Source organism: Genypterus blacodes, unplaced genomic scaffold, assembly GCF_046128005.1.
Source record: "Genypterus blacodes isolate CSIRO-AG114 ecotype Tasmania unplaced genomic scaffold, CSIRO-AGI_Gbla_v1 ptg000036l_1, whole genome shotgun sequence".
In the NCBI taxonomy this organism is placed as follows: Eukaryota; Metazoa; Chordata; class Actinopteri; order Ophidiiformes; family Ophidiidae; genus Genypterus; species Genypterus blacodes.
The window spans coordinates 2,036,597-2,057,166 of record NW_027466849.1 but is presented as its reverse complement, the minus strand read 5'-3'; the positions used below and the strand labels follow the sequence as shown (position 1 = coordinate 2,057,166).

The window sequence follows — 20,570 nt, the reverse complement described above, 5'->3', positions numbered from 1 at the left end:
ACACACACACACACATTTTGAATGATACTCAACTTCGTTGAATTTGGCTTTTATTTAAAAATGTAGAAATTTCGGGAATCGACTTTAAAATGGAGAAGTCTCTACACTTAATAATAAATTTTTAAATTGTTTAAAGAAAGTATTCATGTATCAACAAGGTCGTGACCAATAGAAATGGAGTGGCTGAGCAGGATTTGAACACAGGTCTCACACAAATACTGCTCTGCATGTCCGGGTTTGTATGTATTTACTGTATCATGTGCACATGCACATATATATTGTATATATACTGTATGTATGGTGACTTGGTAAAGTGCATCACGAAGGCAAAGGGCAGGGTGCATAGGTACATTGCACTACATTTAAGTGGGAACAATGACCTTGTTACAGCAGATAGGCAAACAAAACATACATAATGCTAATATATATATAACAAGCATACTAAAATAATTATAAAATAACTAAACATTACTGACATTATTAGTTTAAAAAAAATTTAACAAGGTGCTCAAATCTATAATAATCACCATCAATACAATCATCAGTTTCTAAAAACTCAAACAGCAAAAACACAAGGAGTAAAGATGAAATTAACAAAGATGGTCTAAAGGTAACTGCCCAAATGTGCTGAGACTCATTTCCAACAACAGAGATGAATAAAGTTGAATTGTATTTTATTATGAAATATCAGTGTGAAATGCCGCATCACACACGAGCCCACATGTCCACATACTTCTGACCATGTCGTGGGTAAAGTAAACTACATTATGCGCATGCGCAAAACATGGTCGCCGTCACGATATCAAAGGGTAAAAATCCTGATAGTAAAGAATCCTTCGTTCCGCTCAAAGTCACTGTTGCGGTCTAACATTCTTTAAAAATATATTGCATATAATGAAGTAGAAAACGACAAATGTGAAGGATAAACAAGCAGGAAGGAAGGGGTGTGTGTGTGTCTGTGTGTCTGCGGAGGGGAAGCAGGAAGCGTTTGTGTCATCGGTAATTATTACCAACGTTTGTTATGAAACCGGGACCCACCCTGACCAAAGTGACCGGACTTGTTACCGTCCTGATCGTGGTTCTCGCTGCGGTGTTGTATTACCTGGAAGACCCAGATCCGGTTCCGTTCAGCAGGTAAAACTCGGTGGTGGACGTCATGCTGAAAGCTGGATTCGGCGCGACGTGAACGCCGAATTACTCGATGTTGTTAACTGCTGGTTATATGTTATGTCACTCATATTTGAATTTGAATGTCTAGATCTTAACCTGAATGAAGTAAAAATATATAAATTGTATTTTACTTCAAGAATGCGTTTGTCTTCCGAGGTCCCCGTATGTAAGGAGAGAACCTCAACCAAACCCTGCTAAAAAAATGGCTCAATTTAGCGTTGCCGGTCGTATTAGCTGACATACTCGCCCTTTAAAACATCACTAACGATGTTTTCTGAAATGTTTTCATATTTTGGTAAATTCGTCACCTACTACATTCCTAAAACAGTCATGTGTACAGTAACGAGTCATCAAAGTGATTGCAAAGCATATTTGCACACCTGCACACAATCACAAAGTCCATCAGGTGATATTCGCTTATTACACATAAGTTAAACTTCAGTTCTTGTGTGGAATATCCAGTGTAAAATCTTTTCAGCTGTTGTTGCCTTCATGGATCCATTGACGTAAACAAATGACAAAGAAGCAGGCCCAGTACAATCATTGTCAGAGCCAGAGATGAACTGGGTGATTGATATTTTGTAATGTACAAATGTGACATCATTGTTGTAAATCTGCTAGTTTGGATGACATCACCTTGTTAGTCTGATGCCGATCCCTGATACTGATACTGAACATTAAGGGCAACACAGTGTTTTGACCGTACATTAGAACTTACATTTTACTTTGTATTCTGATGTATTCAAAATCATTATTTCAAGGCGTCTGCAAGGCTTACCTAAGGAGTGACATATGTATGCTGAGGAGGTAGCAAGATGTGTCACTGCAGTCCCATTTCATCAAAAATATTGTTATTTGGTTGTTTTTACTCTCAAATATCCATCTTCAACAATCCAGGAGAATTGCAATGTTGTTCTGTTTGTTTTATGGTACAGCATGGCAGAGGAAGTGATAACGGCGGAGGAGAACTTCAGGCAGCAGAATAAAAGCTGCTTTGTGCTAGGTGCATCTGGGGAAACGGGGAGCCGTTTGCTTGAGGAGCTGCTGGAGCGCAACATTTTCTCCAAGATTACTCTGATCGGAAGGAGACAGCTCACCTTTGAGGGCAAAGCCAATGAAAACCTGGTGAGTGAGCTCATCATGTCAACACACCAGTGCTTTGGTGATTAAACAGACCCCATAACTCCACAGTCAAGACCATCTGAGAGTAACACAACAGCTCCAACAACAACTGTTTCTGTTCTCTGTCTGCAGATGCAAGAGGTGGTGGACTTTGAGAAGCTGGAGGATTACGCTGCTGCGTTCAGCGGCCATGATGTTGGCTACTGCTGCCTAGGAACCACCAAAGCTAAAGCAGGAGCTGTGAGTAAAACACACCATCCACCGCTTCAGCTCTGATGTTGCTGTTCCACTGCACTAAACCACCAACACACTCTATTGCATGTTACTGTTATTACTCTGCGTCTCTTATTTCAGGAAGGATTCATCCGTGTCGATCATGACTATGTGCTAAAATCGGCCGAGCTCGCCAAGGCAGCAGGTTGCACTCAGTTCCACCTGGAATCTTCCAAAGGGGCTGATAAAAGCAGCAGCTTCCTCTATCTCAAAGTCAAGGTATTCTAATCAAGCGTTGTCTTTTATTATTTGAGCAAGAAATAAAAAAAAAACAATGACGTTTGAGAATAAGCAGTGATGATGAATGGATTCTCCTCTAGGGACAAGTTGAAGCAGAAATTGAGGCCCTGGGCTTTGATAGATTTGCCATTTATAGACCTGGGTGAGTCACATTTATGTTCCCTTGTATGATTAGACTGAATACATTCAGATAAGATCAGATAGGTTCAATTAATTCATAAATTCAGCAAGCGTTTGTTTTTGCTCAACAGGGTGCTGCTGGTGGACCGGCAGGAGAGTCGGCCCGGCGAGTGGCTGGCCAGGAAGTTTTTTGGGGCCATCTCCTCTGTGTCCTCCACATCCATGGCCATCTCCATCCACGAGGTGGCCAAGGCCATGGTGTCCAACTCTCTGCTTCAACCACAGCAGAAGACGGAGATCCTGGAGAACAACGCCATTGCTAGCCTGGGCAAGATCTTAAGGAAATAAGAGAGGGGAAAGGAAGTGAGGTTGAGCCTATGCAGCTCTCTTGACTTTAAACGTGCTGTAGAGCCAAAAATCCAATACGCCATTGGAGTTTGAATTTGACCACCTTACACTTTGCAGCATATAAAAATCCCAAAACATTATTTATTAAGTTTGTGAAGCTCATCAGCAATTGAAATTCTAAATGTGTTGTGTTCTTTTTCATGCGCTTTTGTGTTTCTGCTTTTTCGATTTGGAATGACATCATGACCTTTGTCACATCACTGCAGGGGCCTTATAACATTTGCATTTGTGCTCCTGAGACATTTGCACGTTTAACCTGTGCCTTAATGTGACTGGGAGAGTTTAAATGTAATCCATAATAAGACAAATATATTCTTCGGTTAAGGGTTAAGGCTTTTGAACTTGTCATTTTATGTTTGATGAAAGCAGGGAAAACATTTGCACTATTTTTATGTAAAGAGTATCTGATCTGCACTGTGCTGCTCATAACATTCCATCATTGTGTTCTGGTGGCCTGATGGAGGCGCTATATTTGAAGATGAGAATGAGTTAATGTCACGAATGATAAAGCAGCTTCTCTAATAAAAACATAACTGACACGGTACACTAAAGCTGATGGTATATATACTGTATAGAGATGGCTTACATAATGTGCTTTATCATGTGGATCTTGATCCTTCTAACCTTCCTGTGATGGTTCAGACAAGAATTTCAAATACATGTTTGGAGTTTTCTACCAATATTTAACGTGTATGACACTAACAGGAGCTCGAACTCGTGAAGGGACTTTGTGTGTGAGTTAATGAAAACATTTCATATCATCAACCTGTCTCCACTACATGACATAGCAACGCCCCCTCGTGACAGAATAAAGGCGTTACACAGTCGTTTCAATAAAATGTGCAGAATCAGATGGTTTGTAGTGTTTTGGTGTCGTCTTGCCACGTGAGAGCAGATTCATAACCATGTTCTTATTCAGAGCTTTCATGGGGTTTGGGCCAGAGACACTGAGTCATGGGCTGGAAGAGAGATGACGGACATTACGTGAGAAATAGCTGCATGTTAAGAAATGGAAGTATGTTTGTGCAGCTTCGCCACCTGCTGATTTATTAACTCCACTTAATTTGCAGATGAGGTTTTTCCCCTGATGTGGTTGAAAGCCTTCACATAGACCCGTTTCAGCCTATGCCTCTTGTCCTTGACTGGTCTGGACTTGGAATAAAAACATCAAATGTGGCGTCGGCTCTACTATACTGCATCTGCATCGAATCCTTTCAATGAAAGTGTCATACTAGATGTGGATTAGAGGTAAGCACAGTGTTTCTGCTGTGCACGCCAAAACATTGCCACAATGCATTCAGTTCTTATGAGACATTAATTTTCACTGCTTTTCAAATGTGTTCAGAATTGAGATATCAGCCTTCAGGCGGCACAGAGCTCTAAATACTTCAAACCTGAACACAGCAGGTATAGCAAGCTGTCTTTATCAGACAGCTGCTGGCATCTTCCCAGGCTGGACTGGCCATCTGGAGGTTCTGCAGAGGTAAGGAACAGCCAATTGGACCACCAGCCCGGTCTGCACGGCCCAGTGTGCATAGATGTGAGCATCCTTTAAACTTAAACTTACCACTCAGGGCTGTTATACAACATTAGGGGAACAATTTGGTCTGCATCTGACCATTGTGTAGAGTTTTGGGCCTTTGAGCATACTAGGTTAGAGAATAAATCAAAACCAAAACATATCCCCGAAGGTACTTATTTAACTTTTGGCGACATCTGGTGGTAGGCGAATGCCATTGCAAGTCCGCCGACGTCAAAAACGTCACCCGGAAGTCCAACGTAGCGGTAGCGGCATCATGGCAGAATACACAGACCCACGTGAGTTTTGTAAATATGAAACATAAACCCCCTTAAAATGTTTTATCTCTTTTTGTGACCGTGCGCGTTTGTACCGCAGACGTGTTTAGGTTCTGGTCTTTGCGCTGGCGCGGGTTGTTAAATGCAACTCGGTCAATTAGCTGAAAGCAGATAGCAGCAAGTTGAAGCTAATGTATCTGCGGGATGTAGTTACAGTAACGGGTGGGTGATTGAGAAGTTCTGAGCCGGACATATTAAGAAGCGAGCGAGGGTTGTGACATGTGAGTGGAGCCGCGTCCATTTGAGCCGTCGGGTATTTGTCGTGATTCTTAATTTTCAACGGCCAGAGGTTTTCTCAGGAAACATGCTGTAGCTGGATGGAAGCTGTTTAGGTGCTTGTCATGATGATGATGATGATGATGATAATGATGTCACCTGAAGTAAAACCAATCACCATAGCGTACAGAAGTGTGTGGAGCTGGATGGAATTGAAGTACAAATAAACATTCAGTCATTCGTGAATTGGTTAAATTCTCTGTTCATACATTTGGTTCACCATTGTGCAATTTGTTTTTTTTTAAAGCAAACATTGTACATGACATTGTGCATACAGTTGTAGGATATTTTGGAGATAATTTTTTATATAGAAAGAGGGGAAAGAGGAATGAGAGAGATAGAGAGAAGGAAGGAAGGTTGTATTATCCCTACTATTGTTGTTAAACATTATACATAGACCCTGAGGTAGAGTACAAGTAGATTGGAATTGCAATGATGTCATAGATGTCATAATGGTTCACCATTAAACGTCAACTATAAAATTACCTCAGCAACGTTCCTTGCTGGGCTCAGAACTTATCATTCATTGTAGCCCGTTACATTTTTCACCCAAGTAGTAATGTTTTTTTCTGTGACAGGTGTTAGCGCTGAGCAGATGCCCGAGCTCTCGGATGGTGAGGATGACTTTGACGTTGATGATGATGAAGAGCAGTGGATGGAGGAGGAGGAGGAGGAGGAAGGTCAGACTGTCACTTGTCTGTTCTGTGACAGGTGAGCAGGAAGCAGGCGGGCTGCTCTTCTTCTCTTCTTTTTAAGTGTATTGACTCTTTCACTTTTCTCAGACCATGTTGGAGGAGATGGAGACGTTTGTACATCTTGATTAGCGGCCAGAGACAATTGATTAGACTTGATTACTGTTGTTATAAATGCATTTTCTAATTTCTCATTAATGACCAGAACTATGATGCTCCAGCAGCGTCTAACTAGTATCTAAAAATATGTGTTGCACTAATCTGGGATCTATATTTCGATCTGCAGCATTTTCTGTTACAGCGGGTGAAAGTTGATTGAATAGAGACCAGATGTGACCTCCTACTCTGACACATTTGAGGACCACACACACACACACACACACACACACACACACACACACACACACACACACACACACTCTTTCACAGCTTGTTTTTGTGTTTTCAGGTCGCTGAGCTCCGTAGCTGCCACGCTGCAGCACTGCATGTTGGAGCACCACGTTAACATCGTAGACGTGATAAGGACACACAGTAAGTAGACCATGTGATGTGATGCATGTCCGTCACAAAGCAGATGCAGAGCGACTAATCCTCCTCTTCCTCCTCTTCAGATTTAGACGACTACGGTTACATAAAGATGATCAACTTCATACGCTCAACAGTAAGCACATCAGTGTAGATTTAAACAGGGAAATCAGGAATCTTCCCATACTTTCATTGTCTACTTTGGATACTTAAGTACATTATCCTACTTCTTTCCTACGTTCCTTCATCTTCTCAAATGGAACTTTACATGCATGACCTGTGATAAACATATATACACATTAAAACAGGAGAGTACATCTGTCACTGCATGTCACGCCTCTGTGTCGACAGAAATGCACCGCGTCCTCGCTGACTGAGCTGTGCGACACCGCCTCGCCGTGGGAGAGCGAGGACTTCCTGCGACCTGTCCTACAGGACGACCCCCTGCTGCAGATTGGTACAGCAGCTCTTCACTTCCTCTCTGCTTCCAAATGATCAACAAACCCGACTCAATGTGGAAACTTGGAACATTTTCCAGCCTGGTGTCGCTGTTTAGGTAAAGGTTGAAGGAAAACTCCATATCTCCATATCCACTGATTTTCCCGACAGATCCCGAGGAGCTGTGTGACATTGAGGGGCCTGTGCCGCCAGCCGGGGTTCGTTCCCATGATGCTTTGCTGCAGAGGGCACGAGCGGCGGAGGACAGAGCCCGTCAGTCGGAGGAGACACTGGCCAGAGCCATGGATGACCTGCACAAACTCAAGTCAGTCACACTTCTCTGTTCTCTTTGTTTCATGCAGTGAATTTGTTTACCTTCACCACCTTCATAACTTCTTTCATTTTAAAGTAGAAGCAAAAAAATGTCCTGAAAGTCTTGGATCAGGTTTGACTGGATGTTCTCCAGAAATCACGGCCACCATCTTCCAATTCTGACTCTCTGACTCTAGATCCAGGTGCAGATTGATTTTGAGATGTGTTTTATGTCAATGTTAAGATCAGTGCAGAGCTGTGTGCCGCCTCACACACTCCGGCTCGCTCCTGGACCGCTACCCAGTGGCCAGCAGGGGGAAGCGGTGAGCTCAGCACTGCAGTGGCATTGCCTCTGTGTGGAAGAAGTTTGGAGGAAGGTGGAGAGATAAAAAGAGTGAAGGGAAAATTCCACTGCAGCATAGAGGTTAAAGTAAGGGGGGGGGGGGGGCAATAAGGGAAAATTACTGAAAGAGTGAGGTGCAGGCGGGGGGGCTGAGGAGGGAGAGAGGAAGATGAATGCCTCCCATCCCCTCCATTTACTGCCACGTCCTGCATGAAGGTTGTGTGTACTCTAGTCAGCGCAGCAAAGTCCTCATGTGAGACGCTCCTGCTTCCTCTCAGGCTGCTGGCTCAGGGTTTGGTGCTCAAAGCCGAGACCTGCAAACCTGGCAACCTGGGCGCCGTCGCCGAGCTCCGGGAGGACGAGGACGAGGCCTACTTCAGCTCCTACGGTCATTACGCCATCCACGAGGAGATGCTGAAGGTCTGACGAGTACACACACACACACACACACACACACACACACACACACACAAACACACACACACACACACACACACACACACACACACACACACACACACACACACACACACACACACACACACACACACACACACACACACACACACAGTCCTGTGAATCACTCCCCCCCCCCCAACCCCCTCCAGGCGCTGCAGTAGTCGCAGAGCGCAGGAGTTCATCAGCACGTGCGTCTTGGCTGAGAGATTTTGATGTAGCATGTAAATGAAAGCGAGCGCTCCTATGCACACATTGATACTGAGCAGCAGACATTCGCTCCAAAAGTGACAAATCAGCAATAAGGAGCTGATCTCTCATGTGAAACACCGCTGCTGCTCCAAACGTGGAAATTATTTATTTTAAGTGTTTCAGCGGGATGAGGAAGTGGGGGAGGCAGGGGCTCTCTGTCCCCTCCCGTCCTCTTCTGCTTACCGCAGTGCTAAGACACATATACGTCCTCCTGATGGCCGCCCTGATTGGTGGCGGGCACTGTTAAGTTTTTTGCGTCACGCGCGTTCATACGTCAGGCTGTAGGGACACTGGGGGGTGGGGGGCGCGTGAGGGGTGGTGGTGTTGCGGTAAGACTTGTTCAGACTCTCGTGTGTGTGTGTGTGTGTGTGTGTGTGTGTTTGAGATTGTTGTTTTTTCACTTTGCCGACTGTACTGAGAAAGTGTGTTTCATATGTAGGCTGCAGAGTGAGTGAGGGCTAGGGAATGAGGCTGTCTTCTCTGATGTCTGTGGATTTCATTACAGCGTCCTATGTTACAGTTACAGGAAAAATCAGATAAAGATTTAAGATTTAAGATACTTTATTAATCGTCATTTTGCATGCGATTCACAGCAAATCGCATGCAATTGAAATTTATCTTGCACCCCCTCATATCACACACACACAAACACATGCATCACAGAGGGGGTGCAGGGCAGCTATTATACGGTGCCCGTGGAGCAGTGTTAGGGGTTCGGTGCCTTGCTCAAGGGCACCTCGGCAGTGCCCTGGAGGCAAACTGGCAACTCTCCAGCTGTCAGTCCACTTTCTTGGTCCATACGGGACTCGAACCGGCGACCCTCTGGTTCCCAAGCTGAATCCCCTATGGACTGAGCCACTGCCGCTCCACAATATAAAACCCACATAAAAAATAAAATGAGGAAAGACCCATAAATGAAAATTAAACAAAGTCCTAATGTGTCTGAGTAACTTCTAATGGCACTAATGCTCAATCTCTAGTTATCATTTGATTTTGCAGATTGTCTGTCTCTCATTAAAATCAAACCCGATAATTATTGGATTGATGTTGATATTTGCACTAGTTGGAAGCGTACGTCCAAGAATATTGACATTTGGACGCCTACATGGGTGGAATCCCTGTGCTGCGTTAAACTCCGGCTTCCTAAATCTTATCCTCTTTATCTGAAGTATATGTAGCTCCAACATATCTCCTACAGAGAGGCAGCTGCGGTTGGTGGGCAGATTTGATTGGCAGGTTAATTAGCAAGTCCCAACTGGACCTTCACTGGAAAACGATCGGGGGTCCCTTCCAGTTGTATTTATCCCCTTTTAGATTTGTTTTCTGAAACCTTCCTGGAATGACTTACAAGGATCCCCCCTGCTGATTAGCCGCATGCAGCGAGTCTGTGACTGTACGTCTTCGTTTAATTCTATGAAGGGAAAAGCTTCACATTCAATCACACAGGATCCCTGTCAGGCTGCGAGCAGACCTCAGACTCTAATGGCAAAGAGTCAATGACCAATACAGGCACAGTGTTTCATTTTCACTTTATTCCTGTGGCTTCTTTTGTGCAAAACACAGTTCAGTGTGCTTGAAAACACTACTAAACTAACTTTCTAATCCCCCCAGTGTTGTGTCTTTGTAATTGCATCCATTTAGTTTGCGTTTTTTTCCTGTTTCACCTCTGTTTTAATCACATAAACTAAGACTAAGACTAAGATCTGTCCCGCTAGACGGAGTGTGATTGCGTGTCTGTATTGGCAGGCACACACACAGGACTGTCAAGACGCCGGTTCGTTTACATCTTAAAAGTAATCCCTCCCGTCTATTCCAAAATAACGCAACCAAAAGAAGTCACACAACCGACACCAGGCCACTCAATAAGCACAATGTGAAACAACAGCACAGGCAAACACACAGGCTCTACAAAACATAATATATACATACATATACACATATTAGAACCCATTACCTAAAATAATGTGGCATTATATGTTCGACAGCTTTCATTTAAAAGATCTTTGTTTGCACTGCAGTGGAGACAAATGAGACCGAAGTGATTGGAGCAGCTATTGTTTCCCCAAAGCCTGCAGTGACTTAATGATATGTCAAGATGAGAAGATAGATGTGTGAGATGTGTCCGGCTGTGATCTCTGCTGTATCACTCATATACAGACAAAGTAGAAGAGCGTCGCAAGATGGAATGTCAGGCTCATTCCGATCTGTGTGTGCAGATGACAGTGGGAATGATGTATGTGTCCCAAAACGGATCAGAGAATATTGGCCCAACATCCAGTGTATCCCATTTGTGATATGTACACGAGCAGAACTCTGAGTCGGCTTGCTTGTAAATGATGGACAACATCCTATCCTCACGTGGTTGCCTCCATGGCTATAGATTCAATTCTTTGCTGTGCAGGAGCCACAATAAGAGCTATATAGAAACGTGATGTCTTCAACTTGAACTGTTAATGTAAATTGTCTGTATTATCTCCACAGGATACAGTGCGCACGGAGAGTTACCGCGACTTCATGTACCGCAACCCAGAAGTGTTCAAAGACAAGGTGAGGTGTGTGTGTGTGTGTGTGTGTGTGTGTGTGTGTGTGTGTGTGTGTGTGTGTGTGTGTGTGTGTGTGTGTGTGTGTGTGTGTGTGTGTGTGTGTGTGTGTGTGTGTGTGTGTGTGTGTGTGTGTGTGTGTGTGTGTGTGTGTGTGTGTGTGTGTGTGTGTGTGTGTGTGTGTGTGTGTGTGTGTGTGTGTGTGTGTGTGTGTGTGTGTGTGTGTGTGTGTGTGTGTCCAAGCCTATTAACCAGAATGAGCTTGTGCATTTCGCTGCAGAGGCAGGTGATGGTGTCTGATTTAAAACACAGTGTGACTTTATTAGCTGCCACAGCACTGCAAACGTGGACTGCAGAGCGCTGATAAGGGACGCAGGCACGCAATTCAACCCCCCGCGCGCCCCTCCCTTTCGATTGCCTTCGGTCGCGGAAGGCAGTGGCCTGTATCATGACCATCCATTATTTGGGCGGCTGGTTAGTGCGAGGCTGAGGCTGGAGAGGGAGGGAGGCAGGTTGTGAGTGAGCGTTGATGTGAATGTACATTATCGCTGTCAGGGGAGGGGGGTGTCGCCACCTTCTGAGGAAAATGGTAGATGGAGAACAAAATAAAACAGGAAGGGGGGGGGGGGGGGGAGTAGAGGACGTAGCTGAGGGAGCAGAGTCGTGTGTTTGTGCTTGGGGCTTTGTCAGCATTGTCTCGGGGTATGTGCCAAAGCTGTTTTCATTCCTGTTGTCATTCCCCCTTGCGTACCCGTAGGGTCAATCTGGTCCACCTTTACAGAGACTCCTGACTCACAGACACGCCCCCTCGCTAGAAATGTTTGGACAGGACAACCAGCAACAACCCTAGTTGATGTGTGTCCGACTGGTGACCACTAAATTGTTTTCAAATGTACATATATGGAATGATATGATAGACATAGAAAGAAATGCAAAAACATGCAAAACTCACAGAATTGATGGCGGACTCCTCTGCGGTAAAGTCTTAGATTCCGTTTGGACTTATGGACGTCTTCCCCTTCTGCCCTGCAGGTGGTGCTGGATGTGGGATGTGGCACCGGCATCCTGTCCATGTTTGCGGCTCGAGCTGGAGCCAAGAAGGTCATCGGAGTTGACCAGTCAGAAATCATCTATCAGGCCATGGACATAGTAAGGTGAGACACACACACACACATTTCCACATACGAGAGTTGTTGCTTTACACTAAAGCCGCTTCCAGAGGAGTGTATATGGATGTTGTCAGGCCACCTTAAAGACATGTGACTTAGTTTGGTTTCAGTGGAAAGTTGTTGACATCATGTCATGACTCAGATGCTGCTTTATACTTTTCCACCCTTTATTTGGAGTTTTGGATTTTGGATATGAAGAAAAGTTCTTCTTCCACTGTTTGTATTGCCATAACTCTCTGCTCTGGTGCAAGTGCGTGCGTTTTGCTGGGCGCCTCGCTGCCATAGTGGTGACGCACCCCTTCCTGCTTCCTTGCAGCAGGGGATTATGGGAGTAGAGGTCTTTGTGACCTCCAGCCACCTTTGATTTGTTTCAGCTGGTTGACTCCAATAGAGGCGCTGTCAGTCGGCTGTGGTCGTAACGCAAATAATTTACACCCGCAGTCCGCGACCTGCAGTCACACACACACAGATGACCCCCTATGGGTGCCTTTTAATACAGTCCTCAGTCCTATTTGTGTGCAGTGCATTTTAGTTTCATAGCAGTGGAGTTCATTTACCACCACCAGTGCCTCTGCTGTCCATGGGTTTTACCTGCATGCACTGCGACTATTACACCCCTGTCTCCAAAGATGGGTTTTTGAGTTAGGGGCCATTATGACTGATATTATTATCGTTATGTAAGGTAGTGTCGTATAAGCAAAACAACAGGGTTTTGCCGAAGGAAGGGACGTATTAATTTTACAGCCCACTGGCTCGCTGTTGGAGTGTGTGTTGGCATGCAGGCTGCGTTTCAGGTCTGCCAGCGGTGAAGATCCAGCTAGAGAAATGTGTTGTAACACTCGCCCTTCCCCCTCTACACACACACGCGCACACGCATGCACACACACACACAAACAAACTGCCCTTGGGTCCCTTCAAATCTACTGTTCCATTGCCCTGTGATTTTATGGCGTGTGTGTGCGCGCGCATCTGGCCTGTGTGCATCCGTCACTTCTTGATGTTAATATAAGGATGGTAATTAAATCGGCTCCCGTTGGTTAGGCAGGAGCATCCATCTCCCGTCCCCACTCCGTCACCGAAGTTTAAATGAAAAGCTCGATGTGACTTCCTTCCTTCACAGTCGCTTCCTTAATGGAAAAGCTCTAAATACGTTTTTTTTTCTTCTCTTTTTTTATAATTTGCCCAAATGGCTGGACTTGATGGATTACCTAATAGAACACTTTGATGTGTGACCACTAAGTAAAGAAAAAGTATCATCATCATCTGAATGGAATTAAAACCGAGTGGAATCATATTTTTGAGGCTAACGGCAAATAAAGTGTGTGTGTGTGTGTGTCTGTGTGTCTTTAATAACTGCATTTTTGAGTTCATGTGTTTTGTTTCTTATATAAGACTGAAAAAAATATGAGAATACAGCATAGAGTGGCTGCACCACACCTGTGTGTGTGTGTGTGTGTGTGTGTGTGTGCGCAATAAATGCAGTCTACTGTATTAGCTGATATTTACTTTGTAACTGTTATTTCATATTTGTGATTGACAATACTCACTGATAAGCACCAATATGGTTTATTTATGTTTTATTCTCACATTACAAGATGAACTGATGAAACTATCGCTCTCTCTCCACTTCCCCCTTCACACTCACACACACACACACACACACACACACACACACACACACACACACACACACACACACACACACACACACACACACGCACACAAAGCCGCAGAGATACCCATTCTCTCCCTAGAGTCATGACATTGTCCTCTAAATTACCCCAATAATGAGATTACAGTGTTTCTCTCTTGTGAAAGGTGGAGGGGTTGGGAGAGAGGGGGTGGAGGGGCTGGATTCTGGGAGGAGGTGATAGCAGTGGCAGCAGCAGAGCTGCAGAGAGCAGAGATGGTTCAAGATAAGGATAGCTGCTACAGAAATGCACTCAGGGCTGCTGTGAGTAATTGTTCTGTCCTCAGTAACATTAGCTGTCATGATAATGGAATATTCACAGAGATTGATACACGGACTGGCCACTATGAAAGGAAAGATCGTTTGAACAGCACTGATTCTATAGCCCTGACCTGTGCTCGACACATCTAGAGGCCTACAGCTTACAGTTTCCCTCTTTTTGGCCTGGAATATGTGGAAATTTACCGACAGAATGTTTTGGCAAACCGGTCAAACAGACAGTAAGCCGGACTGTGTAGACGTACCTGTGGCTACTGGTCAACTAGATCATTAGTTGGAGTAAACAATCCTGTGTATGTATGGATTGATTTGGCAGGGTACCAACTCCAGGTCAACACCTTCGTGCCTTAATCAAGGGCAATAGCAGGAGATTTAACACATGTGTTGATGATAGCATTAGCAAGCTCCAACAGATACAGGGCAACATGAACATCCATTTGACTCCATGCAAATCTTCAGTAGTCACTTTCCTTTTAGCTCTGGTTTTGTTCACAAACTCCTATGAAAAAAACCCTCCATGTCTGACTTTCTTTAATTTGTTGTTGTTTGGTGCTTTACACTCGCCTGAGCTGGTTTACAGGATACTGCTTCCAGTTTTATTATGGGGGTTTGCGAGAGTGGTGAGGCTCAACCATGCACCCTGGGTGTCTGAAAAGCAAAACTTTCATCCATCAATTTTCATCACTGGACATCAAAAGGCAAGAGGCTAAGCAATGTAAGCCAGAAGGAGATCCCAAGTCATCCGCAGGCTAGATGGGATATATGATCCATCCATCTTATTCTGGGTCGACCCCGTGGTCTCTCCAGCTGGAACTCCCCAGGGAGGAAAGTTCTGATTAGTTGTGCAAATTATCTCAGCTGTCTCCTTTCAATGCAAAGGTTCAGTTCTACTCTGATCTTTCTCAAGATGTCTGAGCTTCACATCCTGTCCAAACACAACTATGGAAGATTTGTGAACATATGGCATATTGAGAAGAATGTAGGAATTTTGTCTTCTAATCTTGCTGGAATACACTCTTTTTTTCGAACACTCTTGGCTTTGAAATTATGTCTAACGGTCACCCATTGGGTGTGGGCATTTCACAGTCAAAATAAAAAAATTAATTAATTCCTCACATTTGATAAGCAGCAAACTATAGAGAATGATTTATTGTTTATGATAATAGTATTTAATACATTAGTTTAGACATTGGTTTGTTAGTTGCAATGTGACTCAGTATCCAATTTCATCGTTTGCAGAAATAGTCAGAGTCAGTCTGAACTCCAGCATGCTCAGCTGTCATATGACACATATGATATGGCAGTTGGATGAAGGTTTAGGTGAAATGGAGTTGCTCAAGCCGATTTCATGAAGTCACAATTCATCTGTGGATTTCATTTTGTGGATTTGGTCATATTGCTCATATTACATAGAAGAAAGCATTATTATTTCTAATTACTGGAAATCGTCAAGTTCACACAAATGTCATGTCATCAACTCATACAGTGTCTGCTCTGAAACCATTAAATTAAGGCTCTGAGTTTTTAAGTCCTTCTCGGTTTGGTTTTCCTCAGATCCAACCAGCTGGAGGACAAGATAACTCTGATCAAAGGCCGAATTGAGGACATCAAACTGCCTGTGGAGAAAGTGGACATCATCATCTCAGAATGGATGGTTGGTACATGCACACACTTAAACAGACATACTACAAGATGCACACCGACAGGTATAAGAGAAGCTAAAACAAGATTAATGGCTATTACAGTAGAGGGTGTCGGTACAGTGACCCAAAAGCTACTGCTTAAATTGAAAAGTTAGCTGGCACAGATGGGTTTTGAGGCATTTTTTACGCTTTTCTGACTTGCCTTATGTACTATGACACAGTAAATTATAACTTTTATCATCGGTGTAGGTAAAAACAATCTGAATAGTCAGTCTCAGGTGGAGATCTACCTTATGGCTTCCTGGTGATGGTTTGACCAGGCCTCGGGTACATTTGCGGCTGACTTTCCTTATTTTCTTTACTTTCTTTGAAAACTCGTTCCAAAAGACATCTCATTTTGTGACCTAGTCTTGTGTAGTTGTACATTTTGGCACAAGTACAAGGGGTTAGTGAGAAGTAATCATAGACTTTTCATGTGATTTTTACGTGTTTCGGGGATTAGGTGGTGTGTGATTAGTTGAGATTTTGCAAAAGTGGGACAATTTAATTTTCCATCCACATAAGCATTGACGAATTCACATGAATGGGTATCCAAAATGTAGATGCTCGAATAAACTCTCAAATGGATCATTTGCCAACCAATGAGCGTTTAGAATCCAAGGTGCTGCCGACAGAGAAGCATGTTTTAAACATGGCCGAACCGTGTCTAAATTCATCCATGAGCTCATCTGAATACCAAACCAAGAAGAGCGATCTCCTTCTGCCTTGTTGCCCATTTATCAGGGAGATTCTCTGTGACGATACAGCCAAGACAGCCAAAGTTGAACGCACCGCTGGAATCATCCCTAATTCATGAGCATCCCGTATCTCTCCCCCACTCCCTCACTCGCCCCATCCACCGTGAAGCCCCAGGGTTGCGAGCAGGGGTCAGCAGCCAGAGCTGTCCCTTCCTCTCTGTGGGGAAATTGAAATTCAGCAGGTGATGTGCCACTGGATCGGTGAGGGATCGGGGCCGTAATCTCTGATGACACCAGCTCACAGAGCGCTAATAAATCCAAGAATCCTCTAGTCACTTCTCATCACAGCAGCGATGGCAGACATTTCTCAGAGTGCCCAGGACTTTAAAGGCTTCCCCCCAATGTGCCAGTATAAAATGGAAAAATGACAGAAATAGTCATTTGGCCCAGTCACTGTAGATGGCTTTAGGATGGATTCAACCTATAGTATATGTTGTAGCCATGTCGGGTCTTTTTACTATCTCACAGATACTGGAGGCTGGATGTACTCCGTGACTCAAAGTTCTTTTCAGTTTATTTGTCATCTAACACTGATTTTCAGCTTAAAATTAAAATTAATGCTGCTCAGCTATAAAACCCACAAATGCCCTTTTGAAGAAATGAGGAGCAGGCCAACTTTTTGTTTTGTAGAAATATCCTTAATCTCAAGGTCTTAATTGAACTTGGTCCTTTGAACAACAGTGTTTAGAACACTCGCGCACGCGCACACACGCCCACAGAATGACCAAAGTAGGTCAAAGTAGGCTGTATTGGGTGGCAGCGCTGCACAGGAGAGAATTCTCTAAGAATAGATTTGACATCAAGCATTTGTTCTGTCCAGAGGTGCCATTAGCTTAGCATTCCCTTCTCAGCTGTATATTAACCTAAGTTGACCCTCATAGAAAAGTGCCTATGGTAAAAGTAAAACCTAGCTGGAACTGTCTGTGATGCAGCTAGCTAATGACTTGCTAGCTAATACGTCATTTTGTTTAATAGAGAGCAGCTAGCTAGCTAACTTAAGCTTACTAAGTGTTTTGTAGTTAATAGTAGGTGGAAAGTAGGATTTGTTAGCAAGCGCGATGGTGAAACCCTCTCTGAATTAGACTTCCTGTTTGATTGACGGTCTGTTGTTGACAGAGTGGGAATTTTCACTAGTGTGTTGTGCATCAAATTGTCTTCATTTTGGCAGACGGACCCAAAACATGTGAATTTAGTGTTACTCTGCAAAGTAACTTATCACGACCATCAGATTAATGTTGTTGAGTAACAAGTGCAACTTTCCCATTGAAATGTGTTTTAAAGCTAAAATGTTAGTAAAAATGCAAACAAATTGAAGGATGAGTGTCTAAAATCTGTGATGGTTAAAATGTCAGAATGCATAACACAGTCTGGTCCCTTTGTGGTTTCAGAAGGGTATTTTTAGAATAGATAGGTCTACGGATGTTTGCACTGTGAATTAACAGAAGCACCCCTGGGTCACTGTGGCAAACCAAAGCATCACTCCTAAAGAAAAACAATAAAAGGACCAAATTCATCGAGCATCACATGATGATTTAGAACGTTCGCTGGCCCGGGAAGTAGTCTATATATTTGGTGAAAGGCATTCAGTGAAAAATGATTAAGGCTCTTGCTGGGTAATGAGTCTGGGTAAGAAGAATGCAAGGCTGTGATGCAAGAAATGCTCATACTTTAATATTTAGTTAACATTGCTGTAGGTAGTTATACTCCGCCGAGATTTTGGACAAGGCTGTTGTGAAGGAGAAACGGAGGTTCTTATCAGAAGTTCGGCAGTCAGGGTTGTGTGAGCGAGCAGGCACACCGTGGTTACAGGGCTAATAGACAGAGATGAGTGATAAATGTGCTGAATCTGTGCTGGCTGAGGCGAAAAGGCGTATAAGCGCCTGTCCGCTGTGTTTGAGAGACAGCCTTTAGCAGGACCACTGTCATTTCATAACTCACAACATTGATTGCCCCTCAGTCTCGACATGCCGAAAAACAAACAGGCCAGAGGAGATAAGAGACTAGGGGGGCTGATCGGGAGGAGCGCAGCTGAGTTACCGAAAGACTAAAGAAAGATTATCGCTTGAAGATCCATCACATCTGATGTTCTTGGTAGCTTGACGGTGTTTAATGGTAGACATAAGGACGGGAGAGAGCACCGACAGAGGAGAGTTTGCTGCAAAGTTTTGTTTGAAATGTAGAAGTCGATATTACCGAATGAAGCCTTAAAGGATAAGGTCGGGTTTGTTTGACCTAAGCCCCAATTCAACACTGTTTGTACTGACTGGAGTCAGTCTGGCAAAATTCGAAGGTTCTTAAATGCCCACAAACCCTCAATGTAATAACAGGACACACATGGTAGTTGGTAGGTTGATGGTTGAGAAGGACATGAAAAGAATCAAACATGTCTGGCTTTTACATATGCAGTAGAAGTAACACTTACAGTATGTAGATTGTGACTCTTATGCTAGCATGTCAGCCATTTTGTTGCATGAGACTGGTGATTTACTCCACTAGGGGTGGGGTCACGCGTCCACGTAAATCGACTACTCGATTACGTAAATACGTCCATTTGCATAACCGTGCGCCAGCAAAAAAAGCCGTGTTGCTCTATGCCGACCGCCGTGCGGCTCTTGGCTGACGTGTGGCTCGCAGGTGGGTCTTTGTCGGCTGACAAGCAGAAGCGCGAACTGACCTGCTTCTCATGTATTTTTGTTGTTGAATGCAGATTCCGCTCGATCACTTTTACTTGAATTGAATAAACAATATGTTGGATTGTAAAACGGAGATTATCAGTCAAAAGGTGGCTAGTTGTGGAATAATGCATTGCAAATCTTTGTTACATTTGTTTGTTTTCAAGAGAAGATGATTGAAGAAAATATTGAAATACTAATGAGAGAAGTTTGACATTTATTTTGGGGGAAATAATTGTTATATTGCGTATAAATATAATCTATAGATTAATCGAAAACATAATCTGTAGATTAATCGTTGAAAAAATAATCGTTAGTGCAGCCCTATACACCACAAACGTTTGGCCGAAAACTGGTTGAGCTGTAACAAATACTGCTCAGAGTATAATTTCAAAACACCTTATTCAATGTTGATGTAAATAAGGAGAAGGGATTTGTGAGTACATTAAGTTTAAGGTGTTTGGATAAATGGGGGTTGTAGGGGTTATAGAGACTTGACACATTTGTTTTGGGTTCATTGAATGGCATCTTGGGAGATTACAGAACCACTAACATGGCACAAAAATGTATAACACAAAACTCCTGTATTGAGCCCCAGCCTTATGATACAGAACAGTGTGTTTGTGTGTGTATGTTTCGCGCGTGTGTGTGTGCAGACCTTGAAGAAGCCGAGAGCCTCGCCGTGAACGCCCTACAGATTCTGCCTCATTTATCGACGTTTGATAACATTTTGTGTACAGAGAGGAGTGCTGGTGTCCCTGAGGTGTGAACTCTCTGAGATCTTGGGATGTTGCTCACACAACCTTACAACTCCTCCATAATGGAAAATTGCTGCCAGTGTTTTGTTTCATTAAAATGTGTAAGGAAGCCAGACTATGAAAGTTTTCGGCTGTGGAGAATACATGCAAACATCTCTGGTGTTGTTGAGCTGCAAAACATGTTTCATAGACTCAAGTTTATACTCACTGGAGTCCAAACAGTGTGTAGTCAAATTAATTTCAGCCTTTATCCCCCTTAGCCTCATTATCAGTGCTTGGAGTCTCACCTGCCCAAGCCTCGTGCAGTAGTCATCAATCATCCTGTCCTTCACTCTGACTGACTGTCAGTCACACACACACGGACAGAGACTCAGATACAACACAATGTGCCACAGGTGTGTTTGTCTTGATGGGGATTTATTGGCTGTTTTTCTTTGAACAAGTCCTTCAAGTGCAAGGCAAAGATTTCAGCCAGCTGCCAGGGGAACAAAACTTTGAATATTCTTGTTGCTCACCCCCTTGATTCAACTTTGACAGG

General features: G+C 43.7%; 2 protein-coding genes across 2 annotated transcripts in view; both read left to right on the top strand.

The window, feature by feature from the left end:
* The first annotated feature begins 780 nt into the window (after positions 1-780).
* On the top strand, positions 781-4,186 carry htatip2 (HIV-1 Tat interactive protein 2). Its single transcript, XM_076147007.1, has 6 exons — positions 781-1,134; positions 2,106-2,295; positions 2,425-2,532; positions 2,647-2,784; positions 2,886-2,947; positions 3,057-4,186. The coding sequence occupies exons 1-6, from the start codon at positions 1,022-1,024 to the stop codon at positions 3,271-3,273; spliced, it is 828 nt and encodes a 275-aa protein (XP_076003122.1). The 5' UTR covers positions 781-1,021; the 3' UTR covers positions 3,274-4,186.
* Positions 4,187-5,093: 907 nt separating this feature from the next.
* The window catches only part of prmt3 (protein arginine methyltransferase 3), a 44,038-nt gene continuing 28,561 nt past the window's right edge, over positions 5,094-20,570 (top strand). The window contains exons 1-10 of the mRNA XM_076147022.1: positions 5,094-5,151; positions 6,045-6,177; positions 6,607-6,689; positions 6,770-6,819; positions 7,035-7,140; positions 7,293-7,446; positions 8,055-8,196; positions 10,966-11,031; positions 12,057-12,178; positions 15,717-15,816. Coding sequence (XP_076003137.1) covers positions 5,130-5,151; positions 6,045-6,177; positions 6,607-6,689; positions 6,770-6,819; positions 7,035-7,140; positions 7,293-7,446; positions 8,055-8,196; positions 10,966-11,031; positions 12,057-12,178; positions 15,717-15,816 — 978 coding nt within the window. The 5' untranslated portion in view covers positions 5,094-5,129. The remainder of the gene's footprint in view (positions 5,152-6,044; positions 6,178-6,606; positions 6,690-6,769; positions 6,820-7,034; positions 7,141-7,292; positions 7,447-8,054; positions 8,197-10,965; positions 11,032-12,056; positions 12,179-15,716; positions 15,817-20,570) is intronic.

Bases quoted from the DNA above. Each gene is read 5' to 3' on its own strand.
- htatip2 (XM_076147007.1), top strand. From the start codon at position 1,022: ATGAAACCGGGACCCACCCTGACCAAAGTGACCGGACTTGTTACCGTC. The intron at 1,135-2,105 runs GTAAAACTCGGT...TTTATGGTACAG, and splicing joins GATCCGGTTCCGTTCAGCAG to CATGGCAGAGGAAGTGATAA. The intron at 2,948-3,056 runs GTGAGTCACATT...TTTGCTCAACAG, and splicing joins TTTGCCATTTATAGACCTGG to GGTGCTGCTGGTGGACCGGC.